At 41.8% G+C, this 16,693-nt stretch overlaps 1 protein-coding gene across 1 annotated transcript; it reads left to right on the forward strand.

Moving 5' to 3' along the window:
- On the forward strand, window positions 1–4,931 carry LOC102708508 (APETALA2-like protein 2). The gene is made up of 10 exons (XM_006650735.3): window positions 1–953; window positions 1,060–1,085; window positions 1,174–1,204; window positions 1,299–1,386; window positions 1,469–1,614; window positions 1,975–2,019; window positions 2,121–2,224; window positions 2,315–2,454; window positions 2,718–2,828; window positions 4,497–4,931. Exons 1-10 carry the CDS (start codon window positions 562–564, stop codon window positions 4,692–4,694), a joined length of 1,281 nt encoding a protein of 426 aa, XP_006650798.2. The 5' UTR covers window positions 1–561; the 3' UTR covers window positions 4,695–4,931.
- Window positions 4,932–16,693: the final 11,762 nt, after the last annotated feature.

A 16,693-nucleotide genomic window follows, 5' to 3' on the forward strand; every position in this document is an offset into this window, starting at 1 on the left:
ACCCAAACCCGCTCTCTCTCGTCTCGTCTCGTCTCCTCTCTCCCAAGGCGGAGTTGCCCCGTCCATCTCCGGCGATCCGGTCGCCGCGCGACACGTTATCCACCGCCGTCCCTACCGGCGCAGGCGTCCCCGGCCCCGTCCGTGTGTGGCCGTAGCGAAGCTCCCCTGTGCGGAAATAGTTTAACGACTATACCTCTCTGATACTCTCCGCCACTTCGACGTCTCATCTCTATTTCCTTTTCTCCCACTGCTCCCTCCCCAACCTCTCTCTCCTCCTCCTCGTCGCCCTCCTCTTCTTCTTGTTCATCCCTACCCCCATGGCTACCACCAGCGGTTGCTGCTACTCCCACCTCGCCACTGCTCGAAGCCACCAGTGTCGTGTGATGATGGTATAGTGGTGACTCGTTAGTCGGGGCGCCGCCGTGTACCGGTATACGTCGACCGATCGATCGAGCTAGCTAGCCGGGTGAAGCAGAGGCGAGGAGAGTGGTGGTGAGTCGAAGCCTCGAAGGGCGGGAGGTGGAGGCGTCGATTGCGCTTCTGGTGGGCTCCCGATCGGAGATGGTGTTGGATCTCAATGTGGCGTCGCCGGAACGGTCCGGCACGTCGAGCTCGTCGGTGCTGAACTCCGGGGACGCCGGAGTCGTAGAAGGCGGCTTCCGGTTCGACTTCCTCGGGAGCAGCCCCGACGAGGACGAGTGCTCCGGGAAGGCGGCGCCGGTCGCTTCGGGGGTCGTGACGCGGCAGCTCCTCCCTCCTCCTCCTCTGCTGCCCGCTCCAGCGCCGGCGCCACTGACCACGGCGTGGCAGCCGCGCCGCCCGGCGGAGGACGCCGGACTCGCGCAGAGGGCGGTCGTCGCGAAGAAGACCCGGCGGGGGCCGAGGTCGCGGAGCTCGCAGTACAGGGGCGTCACCTTCTACAGGAGGACCGGCCGCTGGGAGTCACACATCTGGTAATCAATCAACTAATTAATCATCTCTCGCTTCTCGCAACTAATCCACACCCGCTTCGCTAATTACCGCCATTAATCACTCGCTCCTTCATCCTAATCTCCGCAGGGATTGCGGGAAGCAAGTCTACCTAGGTGAGCAAAATTAAACTCGTCAGTTTCATAGCTCTGCCGTTAATTTGATTCCGAAGCTTAACACTGCTGCAATTGATCGATCAACCAGGTGGTTTCGACACGGCGCAAGCGGCAGCAAGGTGATGTATTAATTACGCTCGCCTGAATTCAATTAACCCTGGCGTTATTGATCGATCATTCCGTCTAAAATTGCATCGTCTGAATCATGTTCAGGGCTTACGATCGAGCGGCGATTAAGTTTCGGGGCCTCGATGCAGACATCAACTTCAACTTGAGCGACTACGAGGACGATCTGAAGCAGGTGATCTATCTACTACTAGTCATACTATTACATGGTAGCTAGCTCGTCCTTGTGTGTGTGAACTGATCTGTGCTTGCTGCAGATGAGGAATTGGACCAAGGAGGAGTTCGTGCACATACTCCGGCGACAGAGCACGGGGTTCGCGAGGGGGAGCTCCAAGTTCCGCGGCGTCACGCTGCACAAGTGCGGCCGGTGGGAGGCGCGCATGGGTCAGTTGCTCGGCAAGAAGTAAGCTCTACCTCCATTTGCCCTTGGATTCTTCAGTTCGGAAACGGGGTTGGGTTGACAGTTCAGACAGACGTTCATGTTAGGATGGTAATTAATATGTCAAAGCTAATTGAATCTTACTAGCACTAGTCTATCGCACAAGTGGTTTCTGGTTGTTGTGTCTTAAAATCATACGGGTGAGAGGTCTACATCTCCAATTCTCAATGCATCAATCGCAGCCAATATTGGAGAAAACATAGGTACTGTTTTAGCTAGAGAGTCAGTGTTGTCATCAAGAGTAGTCTAGGTAGGCTGTTTAGGCATGTACTACGCTTCTGCTGCGAAGTGGTCTCAGAATTCAGAAACGATGCTTTCGTGCAGGTACATATACCTTGGGCTCTTCGACACCGAAGTTGAAGCTGCAAGGTACTACTGCACTTCTCAATTTGAAGCGACAGGACGAGTCATACTACAGTTTCTGAGTTTCTTTTGGCTCACTTTGGTTCATGTCTGGTTGAATTTGGTAGAGCATATGACAGGGCAGCCATTCGCTTCAATGGGAGGGAAGCTGTTACCAACTTCGAGCCTACTGCCTATAATGTGGATACTTTACCAGACGCCGGAAATGAGGGTACTATAATCCGTCTCACCATCGAATTTTCCGTTTCGGCCAAAGCATACCAAACATCATTTGTTACAACTATCTCTGTTTTTTCTTTAGTAATTGTTGACAGTGATGTCCTTGATTTGGATTTGCGGATTTCGCAACCTAATGTGAGCGACTCCAAAAGGGTTGCCACCATAACTGGCCTCCAGTTAACTTGTGATTCTCCTCAATCTTCAAATACTATGGTCCATCAGGTAATGCATATAGAAACTAATTAGATCTCAATCCTGTTTTTTATGAAAATTTCTGCAAGTTTATATCTTGATGCATGCTTAAAAGGAAATTAGAATGTAAACAGCTAGGTTTCTCGTATCCATAATGGCTAGCGTTAACCTCCTATATAGACTCTACTGTTGCTCTTATTGGTTCACTATCGGATTGAGAAAGCAACGATCCAAGTTCTATAAAACCTATATTTAATACTTAAGTTTTTTTTTCAACTTTTGTTTTGCTGTAGCCAATGGGCTCGTCTCCCCAGTGGACTGTGCATCACCAAAGCACATCACTGCCCTCTCAGCATCAACGTTTGTACCCATCTGCTTGTCTTGGCTTCGTCCCGAACCTACAGGTATTATCAACACATCTTGCTTACCAATTCTACTGTGTTTTTAATTAAAATTACCGTTACAGAACATATATTGCATGCTAATACTAAAGAAGCAACAATGAGACATATAGTAGCATGGTGAAACCTTCCATGTTAATGCTTGCTGCCTTAAGAACAATCATCTAGCTCTGAATCTTACAACAAGTTTTAGACATTACTTTTTTGGGTTTTTCTACCATCATTGAAAGGTACCTTGAGGTATCAAAAATTTTAGTGTAAAATTAAGGTATCTCAAGGTATTAAACTTTTACACTAAAAATTATGGTACCTTGAAGCTTTTTTTTCAAGGATGGTTACCTTTTACCTTTATAATACCTCGGGTATAGATGTTTATACGTAACTCAACATTTGTAAAGATAGGGGGTGATTGTTTGGTTTTTTTCATTGAAAAATCAGAACAACATATTTGTAAACAATTATTTTTGTGAATAAAATTTTTATATACATATTCTTAACGATCTAAAAGTCAGGCTGGACAATAAACTTTAGTGAAAAAAACTTAAAATCAAATCTAAATTTAAGGTTAAAAATTTAAATTTTGACTTATAAGCATAATCAGTAGCGCAAAGATGGGGGTGGTAGATACTAACCGTGCCTCAAAATAAGACCATTTTTGCTTTATGTTATTTGTTCCCAAATAGTTTCACTTTGGACAATTATTGCTCGGAGTTTATGAAAGTAGTGAATAAATGCATTAAAAGCAGATAATTGTAGGATAATTATATTATCATTTGATAAAGTGGAGGGTTTATAATATTTTCGCGCTTATATGTGTGCAATGCGTGAAAAATGAAGTTATTTGAAGACATCGGGAGTAGGTTTTAGTAGTACCTCAACCACTTGCTTCTGCTCCCTTCGTTCCAAATATAATAACCTTTTAGGAATTTTTAGGGATTAAGAAAAGGAGATGCTTTTTAAATATGATATTTATTGTGGCATTTGGCTGAAAAAAGCTACACCCAATTATTGCCGAGGTTGTATGATGAACGACAATTGAATGCAAAGTCATAGCTTTATTCAAAACAATAAGCAGCGAGATCAGATGGGAGATGATTGAGCTTGGTTGAGATAAGTCGGTAGGTGGAAAAGTTGCTAATATCTTGGGAAAAAAAACTTAACTCTAGGATTGCTATATTTTGAAACATAAAGAGTCATTGTTTATCGTTTGAGTTCTGATAGATTACCTAAGTAGGAGTATTTCGTGATTATTTGTTCTGTTAGTTTTTTTCCAAAAAGAAAAAGAAGGAAAAACTAGACCTGTCAGCCTTACAGCTCTACTCATACAACATTCATATTAGTACAGTGATCACCTGGTGCAGCTTTTAACCCTGGAGATGCTCTAGAGCCAGATACTCCGTAAAAGCTTGCAAGGGGCTGAGGTGATCAATGTCCTTTATATTGCCGGCTTGTGATGCTCTGCACGCATGCATAATTAGTTTAATTTAACGAACAACCAGCCAATTGGGTCTTCTGTTTCATGCGAAAAAAATATTTGTTTAAGATAGAACATGCACTGCTACGACCGCAGGAGAAGCATTGTAGCATTAAGAATCCTATGCTTCGATAAAAATAAAGGTCACAGTACAAAGAGAGAAAACTCATGCTTGGTTTGTTGCTATGGAACTGCAGGAGAGGCCAGTGGAGCGAAGGCCTGAGCTGGGTCCCCTGCCATTCCCCACACAGGGTTGGCAAATGCAGGGGCCCTCCCACTTGCCACTGCTCCACGCTGCAGCATCATCAGGATTCTCTGCCGGCGCCGGCGCCACCGCACTCCGCCGGCAGCCGCCGTTCCCGGAACACCCCTTCTACTTCCCGCCAACCGCCTGACACAGACCGATCCATCACGGTTCACGTGTGTGCATGGCGTTCGCGACTCGGATCGCCTTGCCGGTGAAACGCCGTTAATTGTTCATGCAACTTACTGCAGTATTCAGCCAGAGAGAGGGCCAGGTGCATTCACACCCCAGCTCATTAATCTCTCTGTCTTCCCCGTGTTAATACTGTTACATATTTTGCGCCATGAACGGATGAATTCTTCATGGGCATGGAGCTTGTGTTTATTCATGACCGGAGCTAGCTACAGTCTAACAGTCACAGGTGCAGATTCATGATACAGTGAGACGTGTGTGATTGAGTAAGTGAGGGTCACATATCAGTATCAGTGGGCATTAAGCATTACTATAGTAGCACTAACGTAGAGGATTCTAATTAGTGTGACTGACATGTTTTTCCGGGTGAGACCGAGACATCAACTACTCACTTCGTCTCTCAAAGACTTTATTTTTGACCTATCTTTAAGACATACTAACATCAATTTATAAAGATCAAAATATCATTTTTTTAAAAAAATAATGCATATGTTCTTTACTCCTTCGTCTAAAAGTATAAGTATTTTTAGGATTCAAAATTTGTACCATAAGTATTTATGTGCTTATTCTCATTATTTAAATCATTTTAATAATTTTAGAGTTAATCAGATGGTTAAGATGATCTAATTAATTCAAATAAAAATAGCCACTGAAGTAACTAAAAAAGAATCTTTTGGCATCTACTTGGTACATGATAAAAACTTTAGAAATGATTATATTTTAGGATGAATGTAATATTTTTAAAACTATCAAGTATTTATTTTTTAATTTATCAAACATTAATATAATAATAATTCAAGAATAAAAGTTTAGGTACGCTAAAAAAAGATGGCTAAAGATAAAGTATTACTTCATCCCGAAATAAATTTATTTTTTAATTTTTAGATATAATGTTTGACTAAAATGTCTTATTTGAATTTTTTATAATTAGTATTTTTATTGTTACTAGATGATAAAATATAAATAATACTTTATGTGTTATTTTTTTAAAAAAATAGAAATTTTAAATAAGACGGATGGTAAAGTTGAAAACAGAAATTAAAAAATAAATTGTTTAGAAGGAACTAGCTGACGGATATTGTTGTTTTCGGGGTGGAAAGGAGAAGGGAGCTCCGATTGATGGGGATGTAAAACACAGCACTACAGTAGATGTCAGAGTTAAGTCAGCACAGTGAAGTGAAAGCTCTACGGGCATCGTCGTCTTGTGTAGGCTAAGCTAGGTGAGTGCTGTTGCATCGTCGTCGCTGGCAATGGCCTAGTATTGGGCCTATAGGGCTAGTGAGACTGGTAGTGGCACAGGGCGCCGACGACCTCGCCATCTCTGCCAGCTCCAGCTAGTAGCTTCATTCTCAGCTCTGCTTTTATCGGGTCGCACTGGAGCACCACAGCGTGTCACCGGCCGGCGTCTCCGGCCGGCCGGCTTTTCTCTCCGCGCTCTCGTACTGCTCCGGGACCGGGCTCCGGCTACGCGTGCATGCATGGGTTGGTTGTCTTGTTCCTGCACTACTCGCTCCCGACCCCCGAGGCGCGTAGCCATAGCAAGGGTTGGGCGTCCAATCCGTTGGGGACGTACTCCACTCCTACTCCAGCAGCTGCAGTACGTACTGGAGTACCGTGTGCTGCCCAATCCGGCTCTTTTGGTGATCCGTGCATAGGAGTGACTGGTGCGAGTGACAGATACTGGTGGTGGTGTTCAGGGTTAAGCACAAATGCTCCTACCGTACTCCGTACTGTAATAGCAACTTTAACGGTAACCAATTTATGTTTTAGCAAGTTTGTAAATTATATAGTAAAATAAAAATTATTTTATCTTTACCAGTTAAGGATATTTCATTAAGTCATCAAAATGGTTAGAAGTCGAGAAAGACCGCAGATTGCTGTCTCTGTTGTCACTATCCTGGCGTCGCCGTCCAGTGCCCGCGCGCCGCCGCTCGGCGTCCCGCACGCCGGGCCGTCATCTCCTCGTCGCCGTCGCGCGCCAGCGGCCGCTCGCCCACTCCCCGGCGTTGTGCCCTGGTGGCCGCTCGCCCGCCGTCCATAAGCCTCTTTTTCTCTCTCTCTATCTCTATCTCTTCTCCAGGAGACAGGTGACTGGAGGCATAGATACACGGCGATACTCCACAGCGCCGGAGGAGGATACACCCTTAATTTCTGACATCGGAGATACAAGCAGCTGCTTCCTCTTCCAGCTCCATCGACGCATGCATGCCTCTCTCCAGCGAGCTAGCCCTCCACTCTCCTCTCCATACCTCCGGTATTGGTCTTCATATGAGGGCATCACTATCAGTAAAGCCAGATGCATGTTAGGCTGTTGTTAGCTAGCTGCACCGGATAACTGTAGTGAGCAGTGAGCTTTCTTTTGCACCGCATGGTGGCCTGCCCGGTTAATTCTTTTCTTCTTGAGAGAGGGAAGGGTAGCTGGGCGCAGCCATGGAGGAGGAGGTGGAGTACGCTGAATCATATGCGACTGGGGCACCGGGAGAGCGGCCGCCGGGGCGCGCGGGCGAGCGGGCGACCGGGGTGAGCGGCTGCCGGGGCGGAGCGGCCGACGGTGGCCGGGAACGGGCCTCGGCGGCGGTGGGACGGCAGGCGGCGGCGGCGGGGGCACCGGTCGGCGGCGGCTCGGCCATTGGACGGCGACTCGGCCACACCGGGACTCCTCTTTTCGTCGCAAGTGAATTTTTCAGCCGGAGGCGCCAAAGAAACTTAGCTTAGTAGGTTTATCAGGACTCATATATATATATATATATATATATATATATATATATATATATATATACACGCGCAGACGAAAGAATATGTCAAATTGATAAAATTTAAAAACCCAGATGATAAACTGTTGGAGACAGTTTTTTTACAATTTACCAAAAACCAGAGATAGCGAGTTAGCATGGAGAGCTGTTGGAGTTGCTCTTATAATTTAACTTTAGGTCCCCTTTGATATAAAGAAATTTTAGAGAATTTCATTCATATAGGAATTTTCTTACAAAGCCCTTTAAATCAAAGGAATGAAACATATGAAATCCTATGAAATTTCTATGGAATGTCTCTTCCCATATAAGTTTTGTAGAAAATTTAATAACCTCATGGATTTTATCCACGAGTCTTTATCTCTTCTCAAATTTATGTGTTTTTCCCGTGGTCCAATCAAACGGTCAATCATATGCTTTATTTTTTTATTGTTTTCTTTGTTTTTAGGTTTATAGCGTAAAAAATAGATAATATATAAAATAAAAGATATAAGGACCAAAATAAAAAATAATGAGGCTAAAATAAAAGGTTAAAGCTAGCGTTGAGGTCACTTACGTTATGGGAGAACAATTTTTCGAATGAGTAGCGTATCTTGGATTCTAGTTGGTCTAACTTATAAACTATATTTAAATATTATAAATGTAACATATCAAAAATATAATAAAGAAAATCAAATAACATATTATTAAGTGAGTTTTTTTTTCATTTTTCTCTTTAGTGGATTTATTTTTTCCCTAAGCGTATGTGCTCTATATTAGAATTTTTATAACCCTAGCCTCATCGATTTGCGTGGAATCTGAGACCACTAACTTTTTTCTCGAACGCGCAACAGACTTGCACGTCAATATATTAGCAGGAAAGAGTTTTGGTACACAACGTCTAGAGGTCTGACGAGCTTAATACAGAGACCCAAGAAAGCAAAAAACAGAAAGAAAAAACTAAACTAGACGTGTAACTAAGAAAAACTTAACTCCAAAAGAGGGAGGAGGGGGCAAGTCCCCCCTACTCTCCTAAGAGAACACCAAAGATAGCGACACTGGCGGCTGACCAGAGTCGGCCTTATGAAACCACGAGCTCCTTCATTGCTAAGACAGAATACAACCTCGAGTCGAAAATCCTGTGATTTTGCTCATTCCACAACTGCCATGAGACGAGGATGACTAAGGAGTTAAAGCAGGACCTCAGGTGGTGAGGTAAGCAAACTCTAGCCGAAGGTCACCAGTCCTGAAGGCAAGCGCCACTGCGGGGAGAGAGTGACGTCCAGCTCGACGGCGAAAGCACATGGTGCCAGACCTGCCTAGCGAACATATAATTAAGGAGAATGTGGTTTGATGTCTCAAGATCCTGCCCGCACAGGGGGCAGACAGAGTGGCTAGCAATGCCATGCTAGACAGAGGGGCAGACAGAGACCACCTAACTTAAGAGCCTTGCGCTGCAAATACACTCACGAGGCTTGTCGAAATATAATTTTTGTCACTATTACAAACTAATGACTATAAATCTATCACTGTTCTCTCACCGGTGTTACGAGAGAAATTAAAGGCCCTTTGAATCACAGGAATGAAAAAACAGAGGAATAGGAAAAACATAGGATTCTAACAGGAACGTGGGTGTAAAATAGAGGATTACAAAACACAGGAAAACGTAGGAATGACCGTTTGATTAGACCCCAAAAAAACATAGGAATTTAAGGAGAGATATAGACTTTAAAGGATTTTTTTTTCATGAGGTTCAACCTCTTGTTAAATTTCCTCCAAAACTTATATAGGAAGATGCATTCCATAGGAATTTCATAGGATTCATTCCTTTGATTTAAAAGGCTTTGTAGTAAAAATTCCTATAGGATTGAAATATTCTAAAATTCCTTTGAATCAGATGACCTAAACTCTTTTGTAATTAGCGCAAAAGGTTAAAAAAGGTCCCCACGAGCTTGAGGCCTCTCCGGCCGGCAACCTTTCCCGCGGCTGGTCGATTGTTGCTGGGTGGGTGGGTAAAGGTGGTTTTCACGGCTGCTGTTCCAACTGCAGTCGATCGACGGGGCCCCTACCCCCTCCCGCCGCACCGCGTGCCCATCCGTTTGACCGATCTCCTCCCCTTTTCGTCGGCCACGACTCTTCCTTTCCTTTCCCGTGTCGACGTTTTTGCATGGGCGGATGGCCCTGCCCATCCTGACTGAGATGCTGTTCTGCACTACCTGTGCTTGTTGCTGCTTCCGTGCTGCCTCCATTTCCTCCGTATGTTTTACAGTTTTCTCCGCTCCTCTGGATCTCCTGCCTTTTCTCCATTTTGGCACCCTGGTATGTATTTCTAACCCGGCGATTTTCCATGGCTCAGCATGTGCAGGCTCTTCAGTTCTTGCATGTGGTTATGTGGTTTTGACGGTAGCTGTTGATTGTGGGGCTACTACACTGGGAGTTTCGCTCGGTCTCAAAATGAATTTGTTTCTAATTTTCTACTGTGTATCCTTTGATCCAAAATAAAACACTTTTTTTCACATAACTGACCATTTCAACCAATGACTATTTTTCATTTAATTTTATCAACTACATACTCTTGTCAATAAATTATAATATTTCTCTAATTATTTTTTCATGCTTTCTTAATTCTTGCATGCACCCTCGTGTTTTCGTTTATAAAGCTAAAAATTTAAATTTTAAAGTTAAATTTTAAGTTGATTTTAAGATTTTTTATCGTAGTTTATTTTTAGTCTCGGCTTACAGAACGCTAAAAACACATGTATAATTTTTTTATTAATTATTTTACAAATATACCATTTAATTTTTCTAAAAAAAATCAAATGGCCACCTCAATTTCTGTGATCAGCTCTAGAAGCGTTTACGTCTTGCGAGGAGGGAGTATTATTTTGTTCGTTGTCCGGGTGTGATATCCAGTAGTACTACTCCTTTATTCGAGTAGATGTAGCTGGAGTACTTTCCTGGTCCTTAAAGTAACTTTTATATACACGATTATCTATAGTGATATGTCATCTAAACAGTTTAAAATTAGGATAAAACACCTATCTTTCAATACATAGTTTCATCTATTATTGTTTTCTAGGTTACATGCAAGACACAAGTTATCTATGTAACAGTGCATAGAAGGTTTTATTCCCATGAAACTCATTTCATCTCTCTCTTCATTAATACTTTATCACATCATCAAAAATACTTACATGTCACCCTACTTTGTCACATTAATACTTAGCCCAATCTCAATGGGAGTTTCATGAGCAATAAATAGGATATCATGTAAATATTTTTAATAATATGGCGAAATATTAATGAAGAGAGAGATGAAATGAGTTTTATGTGGATGAAACATTCTATGCACTGTTACCTAGATAACTTCTGTCTTGCATGTAACCTAGAAAACAACAATATATAAAACTATACATTGAGAGAGGGGTGTTTTATCCTAGTTTCAAATATTTTAGATAACATATCACTTTAGTTAATCGTATCCATAAAACTTACATTAAGTATGGCCTAAGCAATGTCTTGTACGTTCAAAAAAGACTTTATTTTTTCTCTAGTATTTAATTATTTATATTATTTAAAAATATAAAAAAAACTTAAAAATTAGTCACGCATAAAGTAATTTTTATGTTTTGTCATATAATAATAATAAAAATATTAATCGTAATTTTTAAATAAGACAACGAATCAAACATTATATAAAAAATCTAAAAAATAAACTTAGGCTTTGTTTAGTTCTCAAATTTTTTTTCCAAAAACATCACATCGAATTTTTAGACACCTAAATAAAGCATTAAATATAGATGAACCAAAAAACTAATTACACAGTTATGGAAGAAATCTTAAGACGAATCTTTTGAGCCTAATTAGTCCATGATTAGCCATAAGTGCTACAGTAACAAACATGTGCTAATGATGGATTAATTACTCAAAACATTCGTCTCGCGGTTTCTACACTAGCCGTGAAATTCGTTTTTTCATTCGTGTTAAAAACCCATTCCGACGGCCGATCAAATGTCCGACGTTCAAAAAAAAGTTGGCAATTAAACACAGCTTAGGGTAGGATGCACGAAGCAACGGGAGTACTATGTTCCGCTGCTATAAATATTCTTATCAGCAACAGGTCATTTCGGTGGTGATTACTGCGCCGTGGATCGATGGTACTACAGTATCGGAGTGGAGCCACCCTTATTCATTCCGAGGACGACGTGCGTGCAAGCCTCGAGACCAACGTGCTTGATGGATCGATGGCCTCGTATATAGGAGTAGGAGGGTGGGGGCCTACTTAACGATCGACTACTTAAGAAAAAGTCCTAAAAAGTTAATTAGATTCATACTATTATAAATATATCAGTTTTAAAAAAATATTATTATAATTTTAATATTTATATAAATATCATTATAATTCTTGCCATATCTTAAACATGTCATATTGTATACCAAAAAAACTGGACCCACGTACAGGCCAATGTATCTTCTTATTGCCTACAATACCCCTACCTTCACTAACTGACATATGTGGGCCCGACCCCCTCGCGTCGGTGTCGACGGACTGCCAGCCGCCATCGATGATGAACATGGGCGGCACACCTCCGGCAGTGAGGCTGCAGAAGCCAACTCGATCAACACAGATCTGGAGGCTGGAGCTCACGAAGAACATGTGGTCAAACGATGCTTGCCCGCAACTTGAGCTCGCGAAGGCTGGATCTGGAGCTCGTCGCTGCCTATGCCCGCCCGGAACGTGTCCTCGACGAGCGAGAGGAAGACGATGAAAGCGTCCTCGCCGTCGCCTCCATCTACGGAAGCCGCCGCCGCCATCCACGGACGCACCGCCGCCCCCCACGGATGCCGCCGCCTCCACGGACTCGCCGCCATCCACGAACGCCGCTGCCTCCGCCTCCGCCGCAGAGCGATGCTTAGGGAAGTCGGGGCGCGGCGACGACACGGTGACGAGGGCGGCCGAGGCGCGGCAATGGCGGCGCTGCCGGCGACGGAAATGGCGGTGCCGTGTCCTCGTCGAAATAAGAGATAAAAAAAAGGTATTTTGGGCTATACGAAAATAGGTCCAATAGCCCGTCAGAAGTAGAAAATGACATGTGTATAAAAGAGGTGAAATTGTAATGGTATGTTTATAATTAGATGAATTGTAATATTATTTTTCTAAATTGGTATATTTGTAATGACATAGATCTAATTAATAAAAAAATACTATGTATAGCTGGCTGCCTCAATTTGTTCTAAAATTATGTTCGCTTTTACTCCATTTGGTGGATGGTATTCTCCAAAGTCCTTACATTTTAGGATAGATATATTATTGTTGACTGTAAATTAATAGTAAGTTTTATTCCTTAAATATACTTTATCTAACCACCAACAAATATTAATTAGTATTCCCATCTATAAAAGGCATGCATAATTCTTTATTTCATTTGTCCTACGGATATATTTTTTTTTGGAAAATTTGCAAATCTGTTGATATAATTTTGCAAAGCTAAAGATATACATTGATATATCACTGACACGTGTGACATGTATGAGTCACTGACATGTGGGTCAGATGTTATATTTTTAATTTAGCATAATTATAATGATAATAGTCTTGCCATTTCTCCTTGCTATTTTTGTTTTCATGGCAATCAACACACTAATATTTGCTAAATCATAGACATGCGCATTAAAATTTGTTAAAGTAGGAGACCCATGTATGACTTCGTTAATGTGGCTTATATGAAGCATTGGAGATGCTTTTAACCGATGAACAATTTATCGAGAGCATCAACTAACTAGTCTGATTTTGGGAACAGTTGAGGCACAGGCCTACAAACTGTTCATAGGCCAGGCACAGACAGGCCATGGGCCATGGGCCTCTCGAGCACACTACTAATTTAAGCTCGTCCCTACTTTTCTAGCTTGAGTTGGGCTTGGCCCCTGTCCTAGAAAGAAGGTCAAAACGGGCCTGTTAGGGAAGCCCACCACCATTCTGTGTCAGAAATTTGGCACATGAAGAAAAAAATCCACTAGAAGTCTCTAAAGTTAAATGCGAGTTTGTTTTTCGTTCCTTATTTGCAATGCCAGAAATGTATATCTCTAAACTCACATAATACGTTCAAAAAAAGGTTCATCGGCCGTATTGACGTATTTTTTTTTGACCAGTTTTACTGACGTGGCGTCCGGTGGCTTCACATGATAGATTTTTTATTTTCTCTCCCCCTCTCTCCCTTCCTCTTCTCTCTTCCTTTCTCTCCTCTCTCTTCTTCCTAATGGAGAATCAAATGAAGCAGAAAGAGTAGTATTGCGGAATCTACCTTGAGAGCACTACAGTTGTTCTCGATCTCTGTACTGTAGTTGATCTTCCGTGTGGTCATGACGAGCTCGACGACGCCAAGGTAGGTAGGTCCGGCTCCGCGGCTGGAACACCGGCAGCGCTATGCTCCCGCGGATGTCGAAGTACTGGGCGTGTTGGACTTGGACCCGGGGGACAGCGGGGGTACTCCTCGTTGGAGAAGTAGCGGACGTCCGGCGTCCACTCGGGGACGCGGCCGATCCGATGAAGACCCGGCCGGGGAGCACCAAGTCGGCGGCTCGGCGCGCGCGCTCTCGTCGGCGGAGAACTGATGCTTCATCGACACCGAGCGGTAGCTGGCGAGGCGATGGTTTCGGCGGTCTAGCCAGAATGGCTGCCCGCACGTCGTCAGCACCTGCCGGTCATCCAGACCCGCACGAGCAGCTCCCCGTCTTCTCCACGTTGCGCCTACGATTGCGACGCGATGCGCTCCAGCGTGCGCCTCAGCCGCTCCACCGTCGGCCCGGCCCCGTCGCATGCTCGCGCCGGGTGCCGCCCGCTACCGCCGCGTGGCCACTCGCGTCGTTTAATGGCCGTTGCTGAGAACGATGAGTTGATCCCAATAAGGCCGCGTCTTTGCCCCCAGGTTAATTTATCTCTCTCGTTTTTTCGCACATATTTCTCAAGCAACTAACGGTATATTTTTCTTAAAAAAAGTTCTACAGAAAAGTTATTTTAAAAAATCATATTAATCTATTTTATATTTTTAATAATTAATTAATTATATATTAATCTATTACTACGTTTTTCGTACCAGGAATAAGTTAACTTACTCCTACCCACCGAACGCGGACTAAGAATGTTTAGGGGCAGCCGTAAGAGGAATAATTATTCGATTTTTATAACTATTTCCTAGTATAAATAATAGAATTAACTCCTATAAATTAAAAATCTATTTTATAAATATAAGATTATCAACTTATATATAATTTTTTTTAAAAATAAATATATAATAGTTTAAGAAACATACGTATAAAAACCAATAAATAAACTGCACTGTCTAAGTGCAAACGTAAACAGCCCATGTTCTTTTCAAAGAGAAATAGGGTAAAGGGGCTGAGCTTATAGGCACGTCGACTACTTATCTTGGCCAACCTCTACAGTGGAGTGATATAGTTCCATGATTACTGAACGGGCACTCCCTTGACCAATTTTACGAGCGAGATGGCTTAGCAGAGCAGGTACAGCAGCGGGTTATAAGCTGGCTATAAATATATTTTAATTAGATAAGAGATGAGAGAAGACCAGTGGACTATCATGTAGCACGGACTTTAAGATGCAGTGTGTATGACGGGTGGGACGTAATAGTATATGTTTTGAAGGTAACTATTATACGAATTGGCTATTAAATTGACTACAGACGATTTAGAGCCAATAGTTGACTATACTGTTGAATTTGCTCTTAGTCCATGGCATCAACTTTCACACCACGTAGCTATTCTTTGTCTTTGGAGGTAATCCTACTAGAGCACAAGCGACAGCTTAGTGCATGTTCGGTTACCCTTGACTTTTTTTTAAGTGTTAGGTCACATCGAATATTTGACACTAATTAGAAGTATTAAATATAGACTATTAATAAAACCCACCTCATACTTTGGACTATTTCGCAAGACGAATCTATTGAGCCTAATTAGTTACTTAGTTCATAATTAGCGAATGCGATGCTATAGTAAATATTTACTAATCGTGGATTAATTAGGCTTAAAAAATTTGTCTAATAAAATAGTCTTTATTTATGCAATTAGTTTTGTTATCAGTTTATTTAATACTCCTAATTAATATCAAACATTTAATGTGATAAATGATTAAAAAAAGTTACTGGATCCAAATAGCCGCTGGGTTGCTCCGCGGGATTGACATCACGAGGTTGAAGATGAGTGGATGGAGAGATTGACAGACTCGTGGGGTTCACAGGGTAGCTAAAATTAGATATTTTATCTACACGGTTTAAGCTGACTATCATATAAGCCATGTCACGCAGGTAAAAGCAATAAATAATAAATATTCTTCACTTAATGGTTTTAGAGACTAGTTGTTATATAAAAGCCACAGATAGTTAAATGTGGGCATGAACAATTATTTTTTGGAAGGTAACGCTCGGGGCTACTTGAAGCTGAAGATGACCTCCTAATGGCCTATTTTTTTTTCCTTAAACAACTGAAGGGCAAAAGCAAAGCATCTCCTAAGAAAGTGATAATATAGATCAATTTGAATTGAACTCAAAAAGGAGAGCATCTTCTGTTCTAGGGTTGGATACTTGGATAAAGCAATTTGATTAGCTCATAAAAAAAAGAGAACTCGTCTCCTAAGAATAAGACACACTAATTCATATTCATATATGTTTTGGTATGTTCGACACTGTTAACTTAAATATACGTTGGACTACTCATGTTATTTAAAACTCAAAAAAATATATGAATATATAAGTAATATGATTTATTATAATATAATAAATAAACCACCTAGATATTTAAATACATAACGTACTATCAAATTATATTCTCTAGTAAGAACATCCCTAACAACTCTTCTATCATATCCTCTATCTTAAAATGGAGAATAAAGGATAAAAATAGAACTTCAACAGAATATCTAATTTATATTAGAAGAGAGAAACTCTATATTTAGATGTTCTCTCCATCCTCCAAAGAGATATAGAGGAAGTCATATATGAATGATCTATTAGAGTACAAAAGATATAAATGATAAAACTGTTTTAGATAATTATCCAAATAAAGATATGGATAACCAAATTTAAATAAACTATTGAAAATATCATTAAAGTTAAGCATGTAATCGCCAAACAAAAAGCTAACCATGTGAGTTGTTTCTTCCAATTTGGATAATTTAAGCCCCGAAAAAGGCGCTGCGTTGCTTGCTTCCAAGGCG

This window comes from Oryza brachyantha, chromosome 3 (assembly GCF_000231095.2).
Source record: "Oryza brachyantha chromosome 3, ObraRS2, whole genome shotgun sequence".
Classification (NCBI taxonomy): Eukaryota; Viridiplantae; Streptophyta; class Magnoliopsida; order Poales; family Poaceae; genus Oryza; species Oryza brachyantha.